Source organism: Budorcas taxicolor, chromosome 12, assembly GCF_023091745.1.
Source record: "Budorcas taxicolor isolate Tak-1 chromosome 12, Takin1.1, whole genome shotgun sequence".
NCBI lineage: Eukaryota > Metazoa > Chordata > Mammalia > Artiodactyla > Bovidae > Budorcas > Budorcas taxicolor.
In genome coordinates, this window is record NC_068921.1 from 21,008,016 (window position 1) to 21,035,639 (window position 27,624).

A 27,624-nucleotide genomic window follows, 5' to 3' on the forward strand; every position below is an offset into this window, starting at 1 on the left:
TTCCTACAGTTAAACTCTATAGTTGCAGTGTATACTCTTAAAGAGGAAAAAACACCTTTTTATTTTTTTGTTCCAGCAGTGTAAGATCAATAATTTATTCAGAGGAAAGAGCAATTACTTGAGAATCAACAGTATGTTTTACTCCAACAAATTTCAAAAGTGAGGTCTAATTTTTTAGTATTATTGCTATAATTACCTACCATAAAACGCAACCAGTTTTAAAAGTGTCCAATCCAAACTATATCCAATCTCTTGCAATAAATCATAATGAAGAAGAGTATTTTTAAAATAATGTATATACATATAAAACTGAGTCACTTTGCTATACAGCAGAGATTGGCACAACACTGTAAATCAACTACAAGTTAAAGAAAGGAAAAGTGGTGTTCAATCCAATTATTTTTAGTAAATTTACAAAGTGGTGTAAATTTTTAGATCATTTTTAGATCATCCAGTTTTACATTATTCCCAACACCATGAAAAGATTCCTCATTTCCATCTGCAGTCAGTCCCCGGTCCATTCCCAGGCAGCCACTAATCTATTTTATGGACATTCCTTAAAAAAACAGAATCATACAACATGGGGCCTTTCACACCTAGGATAACATCTTGGAGGTTCATCCACCCTGTAGCATGTTAACAGTTCATTTATTTTCGTTGTTAAACAGTATTCCAAGTTTACCTTCTGCCTGATTATAAAACAACCCACAAACAATCTGTGATCTCTTTTATAAAGAGGCTTAAAAAAAAAAGGCTACCCAGAATAGTTACTCCTTGTATACTCCACACCACTGCCACGGTCTTTCTAAAATCCAAATCCAATCACTTCTTCCTCTACTAAAATCTCTTCAGCTATTACCATCAACCTATAAGGCAAAGTCCACCCTCCTCGGCAGAGCACACTATGGGCCATGCCGACCTGTCCAGTCTCATTCCCTGCTGCTTCTTTCTTGAACACTCTGCCAACAATCAGTTACTGAGGTATATATTCTCCAATGCTCTCTTCTATCACCTTTTATTTCCTCATACTCATCTACTTTACAAACTTTCATTAAGTTTTCAAAGTCCAACTTAATATACCATTTCCCAGCACCAGCCTCACTTTCTCAGCAGTATGTGCTATAATCAAATTATTTCTGACACCATGCCTTAACTGTTTACCTCTCTCTCTTACCAAACTCATCCCAGCACCTAACCTTGTGTCTGAACATCACTGGTTTTCAATAAGTATCTGTTCAATTAAACAATATGTTCTAATTGCTAACGTTCTTCTGCTCACTTCAATAAGGAAGATCCACTGTACTCTTAAGACTGAAGGCAGAAGGACCTAGCAGACATAGTGTAACACAACTGCAAGGTCTAGGGCAGTGGTCTACGAAACAGGGGATACTCCAGGGGTCAGCAAACTAGGGTCCTCCAGCCAAATCCAGCCCACAGCCTGTTTCAGTAATAAGATTTTAATTGAAAACAGCCACACTCATTTATCTCAGTATTGTCTGTGGCTGCTTTTACCCTACAACAGCAAGAGCTGAGTAGTTCCAACAGAGACCATATGGGCTGAAAAGCCTAAAATATTTACTATCTGGCCTTTAAAAAGAATTTGCCAACCGGAATTACATCATGATACACGGTGAAGGGAAAGAAAATATCACAACTGCCTATATGTAAGTTTTTTCATCTCATCTTTCAAAACTTCTATTTTTGTGTATGCTTTCTAATATTAATACATCAGTGATACAAAATTACTAAATATAAAAATGTACATACATTAGGGATGGTGCATGTCCACAGTATTATTATTATTATTATTATTAACTAACAAATGACTCAATTTAAAAAAATTTTTTAAAGAAAAAACCTAGTAAATCTTATTAGGACAGACAAGTTTTAGAGTTTACTTGAAAACTTAGTAATCAAAATTATTATATGAACAACCGGGTTCTGTAAGTGCTTCAAAGCACAGAGAAAGAGGCCTAGAATGAAACATTTTTCAAACCCAAATGCTCAAAACATCTCTAAGGAATCTTCTATGAGGTTAAAAATGTAATTCAAACGATGCAGATAGTACTGATTCTTCAAGTTGAATGCAATAAAATATGTATTACATATATCTGAACTGCTTCAAAAGTGCCTATGGTTTTTAAAAAATCAGTGTAACAGATAAATCAAATCCCAATTTGCCCTAAGTCCTGAAGCCCAAATGCCTGATATATAATTGATACATGATTACACATATAGGGAAACAGTGGAAACAATGTCAGACTTTATTTTTGGGGCTCAAAAATCACCGCAGATGGTGATTGCAGCCATGAAATTAAAAGACGCTTACTCCTTGGAAGGAAAGTTATGATCAACCTATATAGCATATTAAAAACCAGAGACATTACTTTGCCAACGAAGGTCCATCTAGTCAAGGCTATGGTTTTTCCAGTGGTCATGTATGGATGTGAGAGTTGGACTGTGAAGAAAGCTGAGTGCCGAAGAATTGATGTTTTTGAACTGTGGTGTTAGAGAAGACTCTTGAGAGTCCCTTGGACTACAAGGAGATCCAACCAATCCATTCTATAGGAGATCAGTCCTGGGTGTTCATTTGAAGGACTAATGCTAAAGCTGAAACTCAATACTTTGGCCCCCTCATGCAAAGAGTTGACTCACTGGAAAAGACCCTGATGCTGGGAAGGACTGGGGGCAGGTGGAGAAGGGGACGACAGAGGATGAGATGGCTGGATGGCATCACCGACTCAATGGACATGAGTTTGAGTGAACTCCAGGAGATGGTGATGGGCAGGGAGGCCTAGCGTGCTGCAATTCATGCGGTCACAAAGAGTCGGACACAACTGAGCGACTGAACTGAACTGACTGAAACATACAAGCTAATGGAATACTTCACTACATTTTTTTTTTAAATCCACAGGTACTTAACATAAAGTGCTTTTGTAACAAAAGTGTTCCTTAGCTGTGATTATAGGCTGTTTCCATTTAAGACAACAGATACTAACCTAAGATCCTGAAGGACCCAGGAAATACCACATTCCTCCTTTTATAGGTCCTTAAGGTTAGAAGGTGGTTTCTAATAACTCAAAAGTTGAGGTCTGACTGCCATGCTCAACAAATTTATAAATTGAATTTACCAACTGAACCTGGATTTTTCAGGTTAGGATTGTCATTCTGTGTTGAATCATGTTCTCCGACAAATAGTCACAGCCCCCAGAGAGAACTACACTCTACTCTGCTCACCTTTAAGGCTCTTTCTGAGGCCTTCCGAGATGACTAGCATCAGACTTTTGAGGAAGGCTAGCCATTAGACAAGGCTTTTCCCCACGATCTGACTGCTTGAAGTGACATCCAGGACCAGGTCGATCCTGTATCCAGGAATCACGACCCTCCCTGAGGCACCAGTCATCGTGAGACAGTCAGTGCACTTTGGCACTTCTTGAAAACCACTGGACTGCTCCTTTAGCTGAAAGGAAAAAAAACATCAAAACCACAACAAACAAAAGAAAGGGGGAAAAAATCAGTAATTCAACCTGGAAAGACAGAACGTGGGGAAAAATATACCAAAACAGCCTTGTCTAGGTCAAAATGTAGCCTTGCCTTGAAGTAGATCAGTTTCAGTATCGTTCCAATCACTGCACAACGTTTATTCCTAATATGCAAGTCTAAAAAACTGTAAATCTGTTGTATTACACCTGAAAAGAAAGCTTCAAAGTGGAAGTTATGTATAATAATTATTTATGGAACACACCTAAATAACATAATGAAGGTATTTACAAAAAAAACTAACAGCCTCAGGCTTAGGCAAATGTGTCCCAACAGAAGTCCAAGTTTTCAGCTTTTTCATGCTCTCAAATTGTAATCTGACTTAGAAAGGCATGAAATACACCTAACAGGTAGACCTGAACTGAGTTTAATTGGCAGAAAACTGTCAGTGGAGTCAAAGCCAATCTACTAGTATTCTTAAATTACATACTGTTGAACAGAAAAGGAATTAAGTTTCCATCCTCTTTATAGATGACTTGACACTACTACAAGGAATACCCCTCACACACATACAGTGCTCTTGTCCTAGCATTATGAATATTAATCTTCACGCTTGTTTAAAATAAGCACTTAAAAGATGCTTACGTTACAGCTTTAAACAAAACAACTCAAAGATCTGATAAATAATAAAATGACTGCAAGGAGATCCAACCAGTCCATTCTAAAGGAGATCAGCCCTGGGATTTCTTTGGAAGGAATGATGCTAAAGCTGAAACTCCAGTACTTTGGCCACCTCATGCAAAGAGTTGACTCACTGGAAAAGACTCTGATGCTGGGAAGGATTGAGGGCAGGAGGAGAAGATGGCTGAGGATGAGACAGAGGATGAGATGACTGGATGGCATCACTGACTCGATGGACCTGAGTTCGAGTGAACTCCGGGAGATGGCGATGGACAGGGAGGCCTGGTGTGCTGCAATTTATGGGGTCACAAAGAGTCGGACACAACTGGGCAAATGAACTGAACTGAACTGAATCTGCTTCAAACCAAAAATTCTATCAGAATCCAAAGATAAAATTCTGCTTATTTCTGGTTTTAAATACAAATTACTTTTCCTAAGACATAACGTTAAAAGGCAAGAAAAGTCTTTATGTTTATTGTCTTAGAAGTTGCTCCTAACTCCTTTAATACATCTGTACCCTAAAAATGATACTTTATCAAACAATTATTTTAGATTCTTTTCTACTGCTTATCCCATATTCCCACTTTCAGTTACTACTACCAAACCCACACAGATTTCCATGTTGGAAACCTCAAAATATTATTAAACTATGATATTCTGTTTTCACTTGTCTGAAAATATGGTTAAAGCTTGACCTGTGTCCCCCACAAAAATATGCATACACATCTAGATAATATCTGGATAAAGATTTCAGGTAATTCACAGAACCCTCTGAAATCCAAGCATGGACCCTGTTCAGAACCCTGTCAAATGCTTTGTTTTAGGTCCTGCCTAGCATACCTGACTCAGGTTTCTCTTCCTACACAGGCACTGGCTTCGTTTCAGCACATTCCATGTTTTTCCTGGGTTATTGCGTGTATTGATAGTCTGCTAATTCTTCCCAGTTTACCATCCTTCAACTCTTATCTTCTTTCACGTTCCAGCAAAGTACACTTACTACCATGTGACTCATCTGCTTAACATCTTCAGTACCTCCTAGGCACATGTTAACAAAATCACCTCCTGAGGGTGGTTACCTGGCCTCTACATGCATTTTAAGCACACACTCCTCCCTACAATGACCACACTCCCATTATATAATTTACCACCTTCCAATACACTGTTTCCATACCTTTGTACACACTGTTCCCTCTTCCTGCAGTGTCATGGCTCTATTCCTTACTCCTCAGAACTTAGCTGCTCGCTTTATTTCTGCCATGAGACTTATCTTGGAGTATTAAAAATGCTTATTTACTTTCCTATCTTCAAAGATAATGTTGTCTAGGGGCAAAAGCCTTGCTAATTCCATCTTTGTGTCCTCAGTACTCAGACTACAGCAATACTAAATATAAATGTATGGTATGCCACTATTCTTACACACAAACCAAAGTCACTATGCAGTGCAAGAAAAATTATTGCTGAATTAATCTAAAATATACTTTAAGCATTCAAAACTGGAACTATTCATTACAGAAGGGTATTTTAGCAGCAACTCTCTAGTAAGTAAAAATTAAGGTTAACTATCACCAGCTCTATGTACATATCACTTTTTAAAATAATGCTAATTACAAACATCCAAATCAGGAATTAAGGAATAACAAAGACAGAAAACTATATAGTCCTTTAGATAAAAACTCCTAAGCCAAATAACCAATAGTATGAAACATGAACTAATACTCCCCTCTTTTCCCCTGTCCTCCCCATCTTGGTCTCAGGGTCTGGGCATCCTCTTCAACAGAGCACACAGTATGTAGCAACTAGACTACACTCAGTACAGAGGTTACGTCACAGCTATCCAATAACAGATTCTAAGTTATACCAAACACAATAAAGAATGTATTCATAGAAGACCTATTCCATACCCTTCAGACACCCAATTCCCAAGTTTAACAATTCTAAAGGTCAAGAGTCAATTTTTAAACAAAACATTGCTAGTGAAAGTCGCTCAGTTGTGTCCAACTCTTTGCAACCCCCATGGACTACAGAATCCATGGAATTCTCTAGGCCAGAATAATGGAGTGGGTAGCCTTTCCCTTCTCCAGGGGATCTTCCCAACCCAAGGACTGAACCCAGGTCTCCCGCATTGCAGGCAGAGTCTTTATCAGCTGAGCCACATGGGAAGCCACATGTATTGTTAGACATGTGCATGAAAAACAGTTTTATCTTGCTTTGTTAAAGTCGTTTATTTTCACATGTGTGTTTTTTTTTTTTTTGTAGTTTAAAAACGTATCTATTTGTAGTCTTAGTTATGTTCTGAAACTATGGCTTCCAAACCAGACTGTGCATGAGAATCAATGTGGACACACGGAAAAAAGTACAGATTCCCAGGTCACTACCCAGATCAATGGAACCAAAATTTCCAAAACTAGAGCTGAGGTATGTACATGTTATAAAACACTCAGGTGGTTTTGATGCAGCCATTTGAAAACTACTTTTCTAAATATCAGTCATTTATATATGGAAGAGCTAGAATCAGAAATATAGAAACGTCTGCAAATGAAATTTTCCTTACATGTGTGGGACTGCTTTTGCTTATTGGTTCTGACAGGCTAATAAATGCAGGGTAAAGTTGCCTCACACTGAATAAAAACTATTTTGGTATAGCTTAATACAGAATTCTAGATAATACATTAGTAATTGCAGCCATACAACTTCACTAAAGAGTGATCAGCCAGCATTTCTTTTTAATTATTCTATCATAGTGTTGTCTAGAGGCAATCCTTAGAGTTATTCTTTGCTGATTTCAAATTCAAATCCGTAAGAGTCTGACTTTGAAAAAGATATATTTTAAGAGTATTGCAGGGAAGGGGGTTCATGTTTGGGAACACATGTAAGAATTAAAGATTTTAATATTTAAAAATAAATAAATAAATAAATAATAAAAAATAAAAAAAAGAGTATTGCAAATGTGAATTATTGAAAATTCATTACAGTATTAAAATATATCATCAACCTTTTTAACTGTGCATTTTTATAATAACATTTTCAAATATTAATAATTGTCGATAATATATACATTTCTATAGCATACCAGAAGTTAAAGGGTTGAGAGAACAGGACCAAAAATATGTGTACAAAAGAAAATGTGAATGATCTACATCCAACAAATTCTTATTAAATGTTCCTGGAAAGTTGAATTAATAGAGACTAACAATTGCACTCATCTCACACGCTAGTAAAATAATGCTCAAAATTCTCCAAGCCAGGCTTCAGCAATACATGAACCATGAACTTCCAGATGTTCAAGCTGGTTTTAGAACAGGCAGAGGAACCACAGATCAAATTGCCAACATCCGCTGGATCATCGAAAAAGCAAGAGAGTTCCAGAAAAATATCTATTTCTGCTTTATTGACTATGCCAAAGCCTTTGACTGTGGATCACAATAAACTGTGGAAAATTCTGAAAGAGATGGGAATACCAGACCACCTGACCTGCCTCTTGAGAAACCTATATGCAAGTCAGGAAGCAAAAGTTAGAGCTGGACATGGAACAACAGACTGGTTCCAAATAGGAAAAGGAGTACGTCAAGGCTGTATATTGTCACCCTGCTTATTTAACTTCTATGCAGAGTACATCACGAGAAATGCTGGGCTGGAAGAAACACAAGCTGGAATCAAGATTGCCAGGAAAAATATCAATAACCTCAGATATGCAGATGACATCACCCTTATGGCAGAAAGTGAAGAGGAACTAAAAAGCCTCTTGATGAAAGTGAAAGTGGAGAGTGAAAAAGTTGGCTTAAAGCTCAACATTCAGAAAACGAAGATCATGGCATCTGGTCTCATCACTTCTTGGGAAATAGATAGGGAAACAGTGGAAACAGTGTCAGACTTTATTTTGGGGGGCTCCAAAATCACTGCAGATGGTGACTGCAGCCATGAAATTAAAAGATGCTTACTCTTTGGAAGAAAAGTTATGATCAACCTAGATAGCATATTGAAAAGCAGAGACATTACTTTGCTGACTAAGGTCAGTCTAGTCAAGGCTATGGTTTTTCCAGTGGTCATGTATGGATGTGAGAGTTGGACTGTGAAGAAAGCTGAGCGCCAAAGAATTGATGCTTTTCAACTGTGGTGTTGTAGAAGACTCTTGAGAGTCCCTTGGACTGCAAGGAGATCCAACCAGTCCACTCTAAAGGAGATCAGCCCTGGGATTTCTTTGGAAGGAATGATGCTAAAGCTGAAACTCCAATACTTTGGCCACCTCATGCGAAGAGTTGACTCATTGGAAAAGACTCTGATGCTGGGAGGGATTGGGGGCAGGAGGAGAAGGGGACGACAGAGGATGAGATGGCTGGATGGCCTCACTGACTCGATGGACGTGAGTCTGAGTGAACTCCGGGAGTTGGTGATGGACAGGGAGGCCTGGCGTGCTGCAATTCATGGGGTCGCAAAGAGTCGGACATGACTGAGACACTGAAATGAACTGAACATATTTGGTCATGTTAAACATATGTTCAGAACATCTGAATCAGTAAGACAGGAGCTAATCTTGATAATGAAAACTCAGAAACACATTTATACACAGATCTGTTTAATACATTCTACCATACTACAATAACATCCCTTCAAGATTCCTTAGAAGTCTTTTTGAAAAAGAAAAAAATAAAAATAAAAGTGTCCCAAACTCTAAGTGTACTGAGAAACAACTGTTTAAAATATGTGTCTAAAAATCTTTACATGATTAAAATAGTTTCAACAGCTTCTGGCACATATTTGGTAACTTTAGTGAAACAAAAATACTTTATGGGGGCACGGGGGATGGAGATGTGGTTTCTGATTTCAGACAGTAGAAACATTTTAAAATTCTGGATTGTCTTTTAAACATTACACAACATGAAGAGTTAAATGCAAACTGCAATTATAGATCCTAACTATAGATTATCCTTATAAAAGGTAAATTCATTCTGTATTACCCAGAATGATCCAGAAAAATCACTAATACCAGTCCACATCTCAAAGACTGATGGCACTTCTGCAGCAACTTTTGAGAACTGAAAAAATGAAAGATAAGATCACAAAGGACAGCCACTTTAATACACAGTTGAGCTTACTCAGACATTTCTCTTTCTACAAACAAGTACTCTTTCAAGAAGTTATAAAAGTAGCTGCCCTAGTTTGTCTTTAAAAGATGGAAAACTCACAAGAAGGCAAAACTTTTTATGTCAAAAGCCAATAGGTTGTTTTGACTGCAAATATCTTCTCTAAAACGTTAGCCTCTAGGGCAATCACAACATTGATAAAGAGATGCAAAGAGTCTTCAGCAAATCTCAATATCTGAAAGGTAACACTACTATTAGCACTTTCAAGGAAGAGAAAAATAACTGCTACATGATCCTGGAATGTCATTCATCACCAAGAAGGGACTGGCAGGATTTCTTCTGGCTACTTTATTGAGCAATATAGTTAACCACGTGTTCCTGGAATCATAGCACAGAAGACTTTTCCATTGCAAAAGAGTATTAAAGATGTTCTCAAGCAATAAAAGCCAGAAAATTTTTTTCAGTAACTCTGATTATAATTTGGTGAGTCTACCAAAACATCTGATACATTAGTAACATAACATGATGAATGATACTAGAAGTATTTGACCACAAGTATGCTTATCAACACCGAAGATGACTATGGCAATAAGAAATACACAGATTTCTCATGTATCAGAATTCAAGGTCCCACCTAACTCCTACCTCATAAATGAAAACACTGCAAAAAAAAAATTATCAAATAACTACATTTAAAAGAAAAAAAGTCAAAAGATACACACATATTCTTCTACCATAAGCCATCATCAACATTTCTACAGTTATCCAAAAACACTACACTAAAAACACACTCATGAACAACTCAAGACAATGGCCTGGATTTTCATTAAATAAGGCCAAAAAAGATAATTAAAATCATAAATTAAAGTAAAATGATGTTACACAGCTCAGAAGTTTCGTCCATAACACATGCTGTTTCTCTTCTAACTCCTAACACACTGCTAAATGATGACCTGTCATAGAGGAAATAGTATCCCTCTTATTATTTTGACAAACAAGTTATAAGTAATTACATCATTCTGGCCTGTACAAATTTAGCCAGGTCAGGAGGCAATATGGCACCAAGTTTTTCCATGAACTATTTTCTAGGCTCAAAACAACTTTGTACCAAGTTCCTCTATAACTTTCACAGACATAATCTATGAGCCACATCCTATAAGGAATCACAAGATCCTTGAATTTAATCAAAATTAAAATGACTATAAAAATTTACATTGTACAGGATTTGATACATGCACAGGATAGGTAATATTAACCCTCCTCTCGTCCTTTAGTGCTTCCATACACCTAGTATGCATCTCTATTCTATCATTCATAAAACCGTTTAACAGACAATCCTTCCCCTTAAGACTGTGAACTTACGAACCAGAAACCCACCCTATTCATCTTTGTAATCTTCACTACCTAGAAATGCCCTGGTCATAATGGTCATTCAAGGGACACTTAGAGAACAGTAACATAATACCCAGGTCACAAATGTACAGAGAGGGGAAGCAGACAACAGTAAATCAGGTAAATAGAATGCAAATTTCAAGAACATACAGTAACAGATTTAAACAGAAAGACAGCAGATAGCATCAGGGGAAAAGCAATGGGTCTGGAGCGGGTTGGGATGTCTTTGGAATTTAGATCAATTCTAATCCAGAGTTTGGCAATAATAAATGTTGTAATCTTGAGCAAATAACTTTGCCTCCCCAGATCTCAATTTCCTCATTTGTAAAATTAAAAGTAAAATGCCATAAGGATAATTTCAAAGCAGCAGGAACACTTATTACTGGAAAATAGCACTAGCAGAACAGACCAAATACAGTATGTGAGATAACAGAACTTTGAGCAAAGGGCATTGTATGGGTGGGATGCACAACTCTATAAACAGTAACAGGTCACATCAACAGCAGTCACAGCTACTCAAGAATTATATACACATATCTAATGTGGAAATTATCAATACTCACTCATTCAATAAATCTTTAAAAAGAATCAAGTTTTGCCAAAGGTAAAGGTTAAGAGGACTGAAGAAAAAGAGGCAAAGGCAATATTCTGCTTGTTATTTCCTAGTAAAAATTACAATACAGATCATATAAACACACACACACACACTCACAAAAAAATGAACAAACTGAAAAGCATCTTTATACCTTTTATAAATTGATAATTGTCCTCAAAATGAATCACATTATTTAATTATTTGGACTAAAAGAGGCAAGTATTTCACATCTCAGCAAAAAATTAACCTTCCACAATAAACACATACAGGATACATTCTCTGGCCCTCAAAGTGAGTCTTGTTGGAATATTAAGAACCCAACATGCAGATGACCAAAGAAACTCCTAAACTTGAAACCCAAAACAACTCATAGACCTATGCTCCAACAGCATATCCAAAATAAATCTTTGCCTCATAACAAATGAATTGTCTATCTCAGATAAGAAGTTGTGATCAATTTTGATTTTGAGTATCAGACTCAACATAGCAGTATCTATATCTTTTTAATACTTTTTAAATCTAAGCCTTGTTCTCAGTACTATGCTAACTACCATGGAAGATACAACAGCACTAAAAGGTAAGATCCTGGCCCACAGGAAAATCTTCCCAACCTTACTAGGAATGAGTTTTAGGTTACTATAAACACAGAGTTCTACTTCTCCAGTATCTCTCCCAAGGACCTAGCACAAAAGGTGAGCAATTCCAATTTCCATATCCATATTTCAAGATATTTTGTAAAGCTAAAACAAATTATCACAAACAAAGCAGATCCAGATATACGGGAACAAAATATACTGTACTCCAAAGGGAATTTCTACAAAGGTGGTAAGACAGAGCACCCTGAACAGATAATCTCACATGGAGGAATACTTCATATAAATGTAAAATATAAATAAAAAAGAAAAATACCTTTGTAGCAATCATAACTACAAAACAAAATCATAGTGTTTCTGATCTGATTACTCATTCAAATTTTTCAAAAGGAAGGCAAAGTGGGAAAAAATAGAAATTTTCAAATTGAAGTTAAACAACCTGTTCACTCTTAACGTATACAATCAATGTCTGTTTCTGAAAAATGGCAGATATAACTGGCTATACAGACCAAAGTTTAAGAAAGCCCCCAAATCCATTAATGTCAACTATGGAGCATTTCATAGCTATGTCTATAAATTATTTAATTACAAATCTTAATCTACCTAATTTTTCAACTGCTTTTCTGTGAATTATATCCTAAATTCCCCTTCAACATCAACTGTTCAAACAAAATAAATCTGGCTCTCCTCCCCCCAAGTCAAGATCAGGAAATACCGATTCTATACTAGTTCTAAAGCTTCATGGTAGAATTACACAGTGTTCTTTTCATTAGAGCCTACCAAGTACTTTCATTCACATCATTTCATTTCAGTCTTTCGACAACCCTATGAGGTAAGGCAAGAATTTATTTATGGACAAGTACAGAGATTTAGGGATGCTAGGTACAAACTTCATTGCTAGAAAGTAGTTGAACAAAGACTAGATACCCATGTGTCTGGACTGTATATCCAATTTGCACTCCACAATGTCACACAAATCAAAGTATTTCTAAAAATTACTGAACTTAAAAACTACACTTTTCCTACTTACACCCTTTGTAAATACAGTGAGAATTAAAATTAAGATTCTAAATCAACTGTAAGCAGTAAAGAGAATAGCCTAAACCACCTCCTTTCTATACCAACCCATTTTAATAACAAACACAATATTCAAGAGCAGTTCAAATATTACAGTAAAAACATCTTAAAAGATGAATGCCTTGCACTGAACTTATCACACTACACACACCCAACTCTGCACAATGCATGCTATCAAAGAATACGTGAGACTAGCTCTCACTTATTTATACAGTATTTGACTAAGAATTAAAATGTCCAAAAACCTTCACTTTTCCTAGCCTTAGCCATCTCTTGGCTTTGCTGCACTCTAGTCTAGGAGTCTCCACAGTGGAGTGCACACGACAATCCACTGAAGTAAAAAGCGATTATTGAAATGCTGCATCCATTTTTTGAGACTCAAAGTAAGAACTCATTTTACTGTAACTGACCCTGTGACCCTCACATAAACTCAAAAATACACATACAGTTGAGATGGGTGGTAGCTCCAAAATTTTTCACCGAAGGGATTCCTATTCAAGAAAAGTTAGAGGCCAGTGCTACAAACAACAGAGAAGGTAAATGAGTTCTAGGAGCCAGATGAGTCCAGACTGCATCGAGTAGAGACCCTAGCTAAGGTTTCAATGCCCTACAATGCGCACACAACTAAAATGTTCCAAACGCCTTTGCATAACCCAGGCTGATACAAACATAACTTACCTCATCCTGGACTCCACTGGTAGTAGTCAACTTGCTCCCATCAGTAATTGTAATAATTATTGCTGGCTCCAAAAAAAAGGGGTTTCTTCCCTGAAGTCAAAAAAACACATTATTCATATTAAGATCTAAAAATGAGCTTAATTTTTCTGAGTAAAAAGTCAATTTTCCGAACAGTATATAAATCCTCTTTTCTTGTTTTTAAATCTTATTTACAACTATACCTTTTGTACATTTTCAAAAAGGTTCAGAAGGAAACATAAACTAAACAGGGGTTAACTTGAAGGGTTGAAATTAGAGGAAAAAATGGATTTTTCACTTCTTTCTACATTTTTGTACTGTATTAATTTTTACAGTGAGCATCTATACTTAAGTAACTAAAAGTACATAACTTAAAAGGGACCCAACGGTTCAATTCTAATGATTTGACATATTTAGATATTATAAATTAAAACAATTTTAACTTTCTCAACATTTAACAAGTAATCTATGCCTAGAATCAAAGTATCTAGCCAAGTGATCCAGTACAGAGATGGAAGGGCTCCACGAGCTAGATCCAGAGAAACACTAGGCTTGCCCTGAGCTTAGCAAAACAGTCCAATATGAAACGTCAAAATTAAGAAGGATGGCAATGTAAAGAAATTGCTTGGCCAGAGGAGTAAAAAAAAACAGCAGCAGCATAGACAATGAAACAATGGCACAGAGCTCTTAAATGCTCTACAGTTAAGGCGAATCAACTTCACTAACTTCCACTCAAATCTCTGGCCAAGTCACTAACACTATGATCAATTCTAGGTGACAGATTCTGTTAGGGACTCAGGTAAACATTAACTTATATTTTATACATACATGGCTCTCATTTGCAATACTGAAGCACATTCTGTGTAACTTTTTAAGACAAAACCATCACCAAACGTAGAAGGTAGAGAGGGAAAACACTATATTTAAATCAAAGGTATCGAATTCTCTGCTACTAACAGTGCTCAAGAAAGGACAGAAAGAAGTGTTGCTGGACACAACACAAAACAGCATGTGTCACATGCACATTTTAACATGCATATGGATCACTTGGAGATCTTAACAAAACGCAAGCTCTGGTTCAGCAGATCTGGGACAAAGACTAAGGTTTCACATTTCTAACAAGATAGCAGGCTAGGAGAGAGGAAAACACTAATGTCCACCGACCACACACAGAACAGCAAGGATGTAGCCTGTAATATTTTATAGTTCTGTAACATTCCCCTTACATTTATGTAACTCTCAGTTATTAGCAGATTACAGCACATACTCATTTGTAGACTGAGTTTACAAACACTTTCCACATATAGTCACTGTGATTATAGCCTAATCATAAAGGGGGAGCAAGCGGTATTCAGTATATTAAACTTCTTGATCAAGTCAAGAAAGTGTAAATGTATATGACATAAACATTTTTCAAACTAGTGTCCAAGAAACAATGGTTCCAAGTACAGAAAACGTCTTCTGGTCAGATCAAATTAAAATATGTTGGAATCACCTCTAAAGGCTTTCAAATGCAGTTCCATTCAAATGTTCCTAGAACCTTGCAGGAGACAGATGTGATTTCCCTCCCTTCCTCTACAACAATCATGGGAGATGGAACACATTTTGGAAAACATTACATTACTATGCTGCCTCTCACACCATTCACCCCCAACATACACAATAAATTCTCTTAACACAGATGATCTCTTCAATCTATTAACAGATAGTGTTCATTCCCAACCTCTGAGCTTTCATGGGTTCCCTCATGAAGAATGCTTTTCCTTTTCCCTGCCCACAACCCATCTAATTCCTCATTTTTTAAGGCCCAGTTTAAGCCTTCCTCTCCTGCCTTAAAACTTTCCCTGATTACTCTGGCCTTGACTAATTCACCCTTTCCCTCTCCAAATTTTAATAGTGATAGTTTTCAAACTTAAATAAAAATATAAACATAAACATTTCCCCAAATAAAACTAGACCTGGTAGTGCTTTCATGGAGTATATTTTGAATATACTTCCCTACAATATGCATCTGTTCCTTATGTTCACTTTAAATATATTACATCTCACACAATAACGTGAATATACTTAACACCATTGAACTCTACCCTTCAAAATGGTTAAGATGGTAAATTTTGTTAACACAGTTTTACTATACTTTTAAAAAACACACCATCTTGTTTTGTTTGCTATTGTTTCCTGTGTTTGAATCACGGAAGGGAAGGATCATGTCATCATTCTTCCTCAGCACTGAGCACACAATATTTAAGCACTGGACACTTAAATCACTGATTATAGCCTAATATAGACCTGTCCAAGTTCACAGAGCCAATCAGAATTACTCAAACGTCAACAAGCTTCAAAAAATACAGAAGTCACCTTTACTGCAATATAAATGAATGCTTCCCAAACTTATTACACTAGGCAGTAAGAATATTCCACCTCCTTCCTACTTATGTCCATCCAGTCATCCACTGTCCATTCATGTTTGCCATTCAAACACTGACTGACTACTCTACATCAAGAACTGTTAGATGCATGATACATAATCTCTATTCTCATACATAATAAAAGTATGTACCAATGGACATACAATAACTCTCCTCTCCTCTACAAATATCCTATTTGGCTACAAATATAATTTGGCAAAAGGAGATAAAATCAAGACATCCTCGTCTATATCTCACTTTCATCCTTAAGCTAAAACTACTTTGACTTGCTTCCTTTAAGAAACAAATCAGCAAATCTATTAATGCCACTAGGGCATGGGCTAAATACTTGCACAGGTATCTCTGCGTCACCTTTATGTTTTAACCTAAATCAAAGTCATATTTTCTGTTCAAAAGTTTGAAAACCATCTACTCTTATTTCTGTGTAAGCACACTCATAATTATCCTTCAAAAGCCAAAGGATTTGTCATATTTATAATTAAACGATGTAGTTATTAAAAACTTCATGGATGATGTTGTCCACCCAAAAACTCAAACACGTATTTATTTAAGAACCATAATGTCTAAAAATCAAGTTCAAATGTATTAAAACTTAGCAAGAAGTCTTTAAATTATTAAAATTTAAGCCAAATTTAAACATTAAAATCAAAGCTACCTTGACAACAAAGCTCGTAATTGGTATTTTACTGGAGCCTTGTACTCTTCAGATTCTATGCCTAAAATTACCAGGCACTTGATAATAGCAATAAGCACTTATATTTATCTCATCTGATCCTAAAAACTTGGTGAAGTAAACATGTTTAATCATTGAGATTAAATGATATAACCCTAAGTCATACAACTGATTTTGGCAAAGCCAGAAAGTGGTTCCAACTCTAAACTGCATGGTCTTTCTGAAGCATCTGAAAGTCCTAATAGCAGCAGCTAAATTCTCCTGAATACAATTCTACACCAACCTGGGTTGTGCCATTTTCATGCAACAAAGAATGGTATTACAATTGCAGTTGTTGTTGTTTAGTCACTAAGCCCTGTCCAATTCTTTTGCGACCTCATAGACTCCACGAGGCTCCTCTATTCATAAGCTTTCCCAGGCAAGAACACTGGAGCAGACTGTCATTTCCTTCTTCAGGAGATCTTTCCAACCCAGGGATAGAACCTGCGTCTCCTGCATTGACAGGCGAGTTCTTTTCCAGGGAAGGCCCCAGTACTACAGGATTACGATCAGTTTGGTTTTATTTAATATACTCTACCTGCAGTAAAGTTAACTATGTATGGTAGGACTATTCCATTATTTGGTTTCCTGTTGCTCTGTGATGTCTTATTTCCTGCAGTTCTGTGATGCCAAATCAATTTTTCTATATATTAAATCAATATACCACTCCCCCAAGAAAAACACAGTAAAACAAAATGTTGTGGATATGACTTACTTTTGAAAACTCTATAACTTCAATCAACTATCAGACACAATATATACAAATTTAAAAATGAAATAATATTAAAAGCTTTTAATGACTTTTAAATTTTTGAAAATACAAGTAAAAATCAAAGGCAGAAAAATGTAAAGAAAAACATGGCCATCCTCATTCACCTCTTTATTCATTTAACTCTACTGTGCCTAAGACCCCTTCCTTTCTCAGGTGAGACAGTTTAGTCAAGAATCACACTAAGAAAAGGAACAGTATTAACTATGATAAAAATCAGAATAATGATTTAATGAATGTAATTTACACACAAAGAGAGGTTTCTTTATTTCCCCAGGGAAGAATTATCCCAACCTCCATATAAAAATGATTGTATTAATATTTATTTAAGCATAAATGTCTAAAATATCCTGCAGAAAATGACCAGACCATGTTGTGCCAATAAAGTTTTCTTACATATAGTTTTAGGCTGTTCCTCCTCTGCCTTTTCTAGTATGTTTACTCTTGGCAAAAGCATGTAAACAACTGGAATCTCTCTCTGATATTATCTTTTACCCAGCAAGCTAGAACACATTTTTGGTTGTCTGCCAGTATCACAAGATTATTTTTTTCATGTTTTACAAAAATCTGCAAAGTTTAATCAGAGAAGGCAATGGCAACCCACTCCAGTACTCTTGCCTGGAAAATCCCACGGACGGAGGAGCCTGGTGGGCTGCAGTCCATGGGGTTGCGAAGAGTCGGACACGACTGAGCAACTTCACTTTCACTTTTCACTTTCATGCACTGGAGAAGGAAATGGCAACCCACTCCAGTGTTCTTGCCTGGAGAATCCCAGGGACGGGGGAGCCTGGTGGGCTGCCGTTTATGGGGTCACACAGAGTCGGACATGACTGAAGAGACTTAGCAGCAGCAGCAGCAAAGTTTAATAATTCTCAAAACTTGAGTCACTATTTTACATTTTTATTCTTAATAAGGGTATCTATGAAGTCACTCAATTTGGAGACAGTTCATATTAGAATTTACCTCAAAATTCACCTCAGTCATAAAGCTAGTCTTTATCTTAAAGTTGAAAAGAAAAAAAATAAAATTTAAGGTCTGCTACGACCAAGGCAGCCAGTAGAGGGACTAAAAGTTTACTTATGCCATTAGCAGAATTAAACTCATGTTCTCCTCTCAGAACCCTGGTTCTTGGCATAAAGAATCTAGACATGTAACCAAAATAAATAAATAAATAAAGTGCAAAGTATAAATCTACCTCTAGAGATACTTATTGATGGAAATCTTGTCATTTAGAAAATTTAAATTTAATATCGGCCAAAAGTCTCAGGTAAGAGTTCTGCTAAAGATAAACACAAAAACTTTCATTTCACATATATTCTCTCAATAATTTAACATTATTGTGATGTTAAAGTAAGGCATAAAAATCTTAATATGAAAACCTTAAAAATAAAAATAAAATAGATTTATCCAACTAAAACCTATAGCAATTTTGCAAAAAAATTGCTTTGGAAATGTTAAAACAAGTTATTAGCATTCAGCAGAAACAGTTTTTTAAATGTAAAAATAAGCCTAATTTTCCTTCAAATAAAAACTAACCTGGTTCTCAGATTCAAAATTTTTAGTTTTACCCAAGAAATTGAAAATGTGTATGTGGGGGGGAGGGGCCACAGGAGTTTTACTGTACCCTTAAGCTTGTCTTAGCTATTATCTTCTGAAGTGATAGTGAAAGGAAGGCAGCTCTAACATTCAGTAGACCTTTTAGTAGCTGCCTCTGCTGTAGGACGAGGGTTCAAGTTTTCCTTCCATGCCACCATGCTCCACCATGGTATCAGTGCTTTAAACAAATCCCAGAAGGACAGCCAAGTGCTTGTCTATGTTACACTTTTCCCAGGACAGGGAAAATGGACACCAGAGATCTGCTCTCTGACTCTCTCCTGTGACAGTATCTTCAGCTTACCAACATCTATCACCAGTGAGCTATATTTTGCTATATGTCAAGAAAGCTATAGCCAGTGGAAATCAACAGAAAAGATGTTTAGATGTAAAACGTTATATGTCTAGGTTAAAAGTATATTACCTAGCAGAAAATCAAAAACTTTCAGAAATAGCCTGTGCTTTTTTCCTATTTAAAACTTCCTTTTCAAGCAAATTACACTGACAAGTAGAAATGTAGAGAAATGGAAAGGGCAGCTTTAAGAAATAACTAGTACATCACTAAAGGTTCTCATGCATATACTGGACAAGTACCTAGCAGGATGGTGGCTAAAAATTTTGTTAAGTTAAGTTCAAGACTAGAAGCTTTAAGTTCCCTTTATTTACATCTCTGTGGAATCTGCATAAATAGTAAAAATATGAAATGAAGCCTGTATTCATTATCTACCCTATTTTCCTCTAATACCATAGATAAAGAAGTAACAATATATGTCTCCTAAAATGATAAAGCAACCACCTCATATTCATTTAGAAACTGACACTTCCCTTTATATTGTCAAAAATCAATTCTATAAAAAATATAGAAACATTAATATTAAAAATACTCTACTTTAAACTTATTTCTAAAAGAAAAGCATCTAAGAATGCAATTCACATCCAAAGTCTTATTAATCATAATACTAACAAACACTTTTACAACTATACAGAATTGAGAAAAGGTTTTAATACATACTGTGTGAAACAAGTCAATCAGAATTAGTAACATTCTTTAGTTCAATATTGCTCAAACTTCAGACACTTGAAAATCACAACCAGAATTTTTTCAGTATCTATTTACAATACTTACATACTTAATATTTTTAACTCAGTATCATTTTTTTAGCTTCAAACTCTAGCAATAAGACCTATGAAATCATAGTTTTGATGTGCAAATTATATTTTCTATTCAATACTCACTGTCAGTAATACTGTTTAGCTTTTGTTTATTAAAGGATGAGAAGGTTCATTATATTACAGGGATGAATACACAACTGCTTAATTACACATTCCAAAGAAAATATAACTATTTAAGCCACTAACAGCCCAACAGGCTTACATTAAAATCAATACTCCGAGGCCAGAAACACAAGTTTTATGTTTGTTTTTGAATTCAGCCAGATTATTACTTTTACAGTCAAGATCCCAAGTGGTATGGCATAAATAAATCTTTGATGTAAAGATTCAGATATTCATCTTAAAAAATTAGTGCAAATTAGTGCTTTTAAGTTTGATTATGTAGAAGAGGTTTCTGAAGGGTACACACTATAAATTGATTTACCACGGTAGCCTCTGAAGAACTGAGTTGAGCAACTATATAAGTTTCTCTAATGCTTAAACTTTTTAACCATGCACATTTATTACATATTCAAAACAAGTACTCTTCAAAATTAAAATATGCTTAATATTCAAAAATAAAACTTTTTAAAAATCTGCTAATGCATAAAAATCTAGTACTTAGAATATGCTAAAGCATAAACTAAAAATTTTAGCATAATGACTGAGGGGCAATATCCTAGGATTTGATTGAAATAATAAACTAAATACAGGTGACCCTTGAATGCAAGGTTTAGGGGCGCTGACCCCTGCAGAGTCAAAAATCTACATATAACTTCACAGTCACCCCTTTATATCTGCAATTTCACCACTTCAGATTCAACCAACCCCCAGATAGTTGTAGCATGTAAGAAATTCCACATGATAAGTGAACCTGCACAGTTCAAACTTGTGTCATTTAAGGGTCAACCATACTAGCAATGTAAAAAATATTCACTATCAGAACTGAAAAATTACAAGCTTGACTTTGTGGAAAAAAGTGTTAGAAACTCAATAAATGATAAGACTAAGTATTAGAGTATCAAAGGAAAGTATTATAAATTCAATGTATCTGAAATAGTAAATGGATTGCATACAATTAATTTAAGCAAAATATGTAATAATAACAGGTTAGGGAATTCCCTGGTGGTCCTGTGGGTAGGGTCCACACCCTCACTACCGATGGCCTAGTTTGGTCTGGGAACTAAGATGCCACAAGCCACTGTGGTGCAGCCAAAATACAAATAAAATTTAAAATTTAAAAATGTTAGCAACATAACAGAAAAAGTTTAAAAATAAACACCAAGATGAAATGAAAACACATTTTCAAAGATGGGGAAAGTTATACAGCAATAATGCTGGAAATCTGACCTCCAAAAAAAAATACACATCTGCCTATTTTATCAAAAAAATCATCTCCTTGGGTGTTGATTACCACCAAACCTACAGATATCACATTTGTAAAAGTCTGATTAAATCATATATTTAACCATTATCATCACTTCCTTCTAAATATCCACATTATGAATATACTCTCAAAAGAATCAAATGTAACGGCTGTCCTACAAAAAAGATGGACTTCAACCTCAGCATTCTATTATACAAGTATCTTCAAGACCACAAGTGAAAATGAAGAACCACCTAATAAACAGTACATCGCAGTTAAGTTAGTAAAGTATCAAAGTTAATAAAAGAAAATAATTCATGATAAGCACCTGGAAAAACTAACAGTATGTTGTTTTTCATATGCTATGGCTTAAGGTCAACCACAAAATAATTTAACTGGATAAACCAAAATTCGAGATTAGTTTTAAGAGGCCCTGCTGCTAAGCTGCTAAGTCACTTCAGTCATGTCCGACTCTGTGCGACCCCACAGACGGCAGCCCACCAGGCTCCCCTGTCCCTGGGATTCTCCAGGCAAGAATACTGGAGTGGGTTGCCATTTCCTTCTGGGGGAAAAAAAAAAAAAAGTATGGAATTTTTGTTTTCTGGGAAAGAGTTTGTGGCAACCCAATTTCAGTAAGATATTTTTATGAGAAAATATTTAAATTTCTCCAAATTCATCATTTAGGTATATGAACTTGAGTAAAAGAATTTCTAGAAATGCACTCTGACTAGATTCTGATCCAAACATTTACAGATGCTTGTACTAAACACCTTCCCAAGTGTTTATAGATTTAAATTTTTCAAAGTAGATGACATACTTGGGAAACAAAAAACTAACCACATAATATATGGATCTACTGTTAAAAACAAATTTTTACAAGACTTCCTAACTATACATATGAATCCACCAAGGTTTTACAATAGAAATGAACCTTATGAAAAGCAGATGTCACATATGGATGGACTGGTGCCTACACAGACTGCTACATGTTTTTGCTTGATACTACAGCAGACTGAAATGGAAGATCTAAAAACATAAGATAACTTTTCTATATAAGGATTTATATTCAATATAATCTTGTTTGGGATTAGACATTATCCATTCTGGATTAACAAAATTTAGATGAAAAGATCCTTTTCTCTTTCTACTACCTGACTTAGGCCCAATGTTCTGGATGTAATTACTTGGGTTTTCCTTCTAACTTACTGGTTTGAAAAATAAGATTGACAAAAATGTACAATAAAAATTCAAAATTTTACATTAATGTCTTCCAAAGTACATAAATGATTAGAAACCATCAAAACTCAGGCACTACATCAGGAGTCATAAAAACATCACTTTGCCTATTTCTAATAATCCAAAAGTACTAAAATCTGTCATTATCTTATGGACCCAGCCTTTGTAACAATCACCACTGTGGTTCATAGTCTAACCTTCCACAAAGGTTACTTATCATCTTCAATTTCTATGATTAAAAATAATCAATTGTTTTTAATATTCTCAGAAGAGCTGTTTGGATGCTTCTAGTGTTTATAAACTCCAGAATAACCAGAATACTCTGTTGATGTTTCCTCATTCCTAACTAGCTTCACCAGCTTTAAGACAAAGGGAGAGTTTTCCTTCAACACTGATGCCAGCACAACACCTGTCAATGACTAGTCCAACTACACTACCTAATAGCTAAGGCTACATTACTTTTTCTCACATACGCAGAACTGTTTTCCTTTCTAGAACAAAGTTTTTAAGAAGACATAATCCTTCCAAGGACCTTCACATGTTCTTCAGCTTATCTGAGCAAAACTAATAGATGAGAAATGTTAAAATGTCATTTCCTTTTAAGATTAAAAAAAAAAGTACATAGGACCTAGAATAAGTTTTGATAAGTCACCACTAGGCTGGGAAAGGCTACCCACTCCAGTATTCTGTCCTAGAGAACTGACAGTCCATGGGGTCGCAAAAAGTCGGACATGACTGAGCAACTTTCACTCACTCAAGCTAATGTAAATTCGTCCTCTGATTACAACTAATTCTATTATAAAATTTTTAAGTTAAAGTACTTTTTAGGTTGATACAGAGCCCCTGTTTGAGTTTCCTGACACACACAGCAACTAGAGGGATGGGATGGGGAGAGATGGGAGGGAGGTTCAAAAGGGAGGGAATATATGTATACCTATGGCTGATTCATGTTGAGGTTTGACAGAAAACAAAATTCTGTAAAGCAATTATCCTTCAATTAAAAAAATTAATTAAAAAAATACTTTTTAGGTGCAATTATCTCTCAATACATCAAATTTCAAATCATATAGGCCCTAACAGAAACATCATCACATAAAGTAATCCTTACCAGGCTCATCCCAAATAACCTAATTACCAACAATAAAAGGGATCGTACATTTTCCATTTGACTTTTCTTCTGCACAAGAACATCTTTCACCTCATCATAACCTCATTTCTAAAATACAATGCTACAAAGCCCTAAAAATGGTCTAAGGTCCAAAGTTTCTCAAAGCTTAAACCTTTCTTGCTTTGAAAATCAAAAACATATTGGGTTTGAAGTACTCATTGTTATCAAAACATTTCTGAACAAGTTAGAGTCTGGGGGGCCGGGGAAGACTTTCGTAACACTCAGGGAAAACTATTTTGGAGAAATCTAGAAAGCTTCAATTCAACACCAAAACCCACTATGTCCCCAGTGGCAAGGAATTTCACTTGAGCTGCAACTGTTGGACAGCTAATTTGAGCTTCTTGTGATGTACGCATGTTGCGTTATACAAAAACGTTTACTGTTTTTTCTCAAAGGCTGCAGATTAGAAAAGTTCTTCTAAGCAGGTACTTTGCTAGATGATTAACAAATGTTCTTTTCAATCCTTAAAAACATTTTCAATTGGTATGATCACCATTTTGTGGGTGACAAAAGTAAGCAAAGTTAAGGGACTTGTCAGTCAATACAACATCAGCTAGTAGCAGCAGAGCCTGGCACAGCCAGTCCTAATGAAGCAGTTCGTTCTTGCCCTATCACATTTCTTGTTCTTAAAACTCTGGATGAAATACTCCATGTACCTACAATTCCTGTTTTTTAAATTCAAATAAAAGGAAATTCACAGAAATGGTAATAGGTGTTATTACACTAACAAATTACAGTGCTTATCAATCTTCACCACAATCCTACAAGTTAAGATTCTTCCATTCTTATTTTCCTAATAGGGAAACTGAGGTTCAGAGATTACACGACTTGGGTGAAGAGCCAAACAGATTTTTCTCAATTTTAGAAACAATGCCTAGAGATTTTCAAAAGGATCTTATATCAAAGGAAACTAACTGGTAGTTAACAAATTACAAACTGTCCAGGTAAAAACTTATAATTACAATAGTTAATCCTGGCCGGCATATGACACTGGAGAAATCAACTGACTGACTAGGGTAATAGCACTGTATTAACTACATCAGAAACTTAGTAAACTAGGAGTACAAAATCAAAAAGTACCATCAAATACATACACACACACACACACACACACACACACACACACTGTATTAACTACATCAGAAACTTAAACTAGGAGTACAAAATCAAAAAGTACCATCAAATACACACGCGCGCGCACACACACACACACACACAGTATTAACTACATCAGAAACTTAGTAAACTAGGAGTACAAAATCAAAAAGTACCATCAAATACACACACACACACACACACACACACGCAAAATTCTGTCAACTATCCCCCACATTCACAGTATTTTTCAGGGAGTGGGGAGGGACAAGGGACTCAGAAGGAAACCCAACTGAATGTAACAAACAGTATTTTAACAGGGTATTACAAGAAAAGCTAAATGCAACACAATGACAAAACGAAATGCCTGCTTTTCAGAGGAATTGAAAGAAGGCGTATTTCACTAGAGAGCTCCAGATATAACCCCCACCACACAAAGGGATTCACATCTACAGGTTATACCTTTAAATAAAATTTGCTTTTAAATAAAATACAAATTACTAATAAAATCTGCACGACTTGTTTCATAACCAACTGCTCTTTTTCATAATGTGAAATCTTTCATAATGTGACAAAATTAAGCATTTAACTTTACTGGGTCTTACCTTCTACACTTATAAAATAAGGAAGGTGAAGTCTAACGTTACTTTCAGTTCTAAAGCCCCAAAAAACAATAACTATAGTAATACTTACAGGAAGTCTAATGAAAAGTTCTGTCAATAGATGCAAAAAGTTCAATTTGCTTTTCCAAGAGTGTATATAAAAATTCACTAAGCTTCACACATACTACATATATTTAAGGCGTATCTCAACAAAAAAAGATGGAAGAAAGAAGAGGGATCAGGGAATAAAGACAAAATTCAAAAAACTCAGTATTCCATGGTCTGGGACCGTGCTTAAATTAAGCAGATTAATAATAAGGCTAAACAAAAATGAAGTTTGTGTAAAGAAATTACTTCTTTAAAATGAAAAAAAAACAGGGAATTCCATGCCAGTCCAGTGGTTAAAACCTGACGCTTTAACAGCTGTGGGCTAGGGTTCAATTACTGGCCAGGGAACTAAGATGCTGCAAGCCACATGGCTAAAAAGAGAAAAGTAAAAAATAAAATGGAAAAAAAAACAGTGCTGATAATACATTAGTGTTGATCCACTAAAGGAAAAATATCCACCAAAACAATTTATAAAAGTATAAATTTGAGTGGAGTATGACGACTAAAAATAACTTTAAATATTTAAGAAAATTAACATATTATAGTCTCCTTGCAGAAATCTGTAACATGAACATAGCTAAACAATACTTTTAGTTAATTCTAACCATAAATGACTTAAAGCAACTGAAAATAATTGAGTAAGTGATATTCTTTCATTCAAATATTTGTTTCTGGTCTTTTAGTTCAAACATAATTTAATGTATATAATTTTTCATATATAGCTTAATACTAAATTATTGACATTCTTTTGCATAAAGGGAAAATATTCTCTTTGAAGAAATGGAACATATTACTTTCACCTTTTGTACTTTTATTTTCAATAATTTCTAATCAAGAATGCAATGTCTTTAGGATATTCTTTTTCATTTTCTTTTAAAACCATCATTACCAAGGTAGTTTTTTTATCTTTTAGAAAATAGATTTAGCATGTAAAATGATGAAGACAAATTATAGCAAGTGTTTTCAAAGAAAATAAAACCTGGGTCTTGAAATCTGTCATAAATTACCACCTTCAAAATTACTGCTCAACAGGAAACAAATCATAGCCATGTTACACTACTTTGAGCTCAGTCAAACCTTATTAAAATATCCCTTGATTTACCCAATAGATGCACTCCTCAAAAGTTCCTTGCAAATCAAACGTGTGTAAGTATCATCTTAAACGCACTAGGGGGAGCTCCCTATTTGAAAGAATCCTAAAATATGTGCTTTTGTCTTCTGAGGGTTCCTTTTCTAATTTACATTCCTATAAAAGAATGACTTTCTGACTTATCTACTGAACTATATTCATCCTGTTTTCATTTAACACTTAAAAAATCCTATCCTTTATCCCATGCTTATCAACTATCATTAAGACAACTTTGATCACATTATATTTACTTTTCACATTGCTTCCCTTAGGAAGCAATACAAAGCTCACTCCCCCCAAAAATAAATATATTTAATATGTTACAGATTTCAAAGCATGTAATAAATATGAGCTTTAAATATCACTAGATTTTTATCACTGTACTTTCCAATTCAACAGGGAAGAATAATAGAAAACTAGAGGTAAATAATTTTTTCAGGAGAGAAAAGTATGTCTTGTATCTACTGAGCACTTCATAACTTTTGAAGTACATTTTACCGTATCATCCCATTTCAACCTCTCATTGACTCTATAAGGGTATAAATGGCTTCATTACTGGCAATTTGGGAAACAAAGAAGCAGAGGCACAGGGTAGTAAAGTGACTGTCCAGTGTGACAGAGTAATTCAATGTCAAGGTCAGATTTTAAATTCCATTTTCACATTCCTAGC

General features: G+C 35.3%; 1 protein-coding gene across 2 annotated transcripts in view; it reads right to left on the reverse strand.

Moving 5' to 3' along the window:
• INTS6 (integrator complex subunit 6) overlaps positions 1-27,624 on the reverse strand; it is a 104,684-nt gene that overhangs the window by 70,165 nt on the left and 6,895 nt on the right. For both annotated transcript variants that reach the window (XR_008200318.1, XM_052649885.1), the window contains exon 4: positions 13,578-13,667. Coding sequence is in view for 1 of the 2 variants with exons in the window: in XM_052649885.1 (XP_052505845.1) it covers positions 13,578-13,667 (90 nt within the window). In the remaining variant the exon portion in view is untranslated. The remainder of the gene's footprint in view (positions 1-13,577; positions 13,668-27,624) is intronic.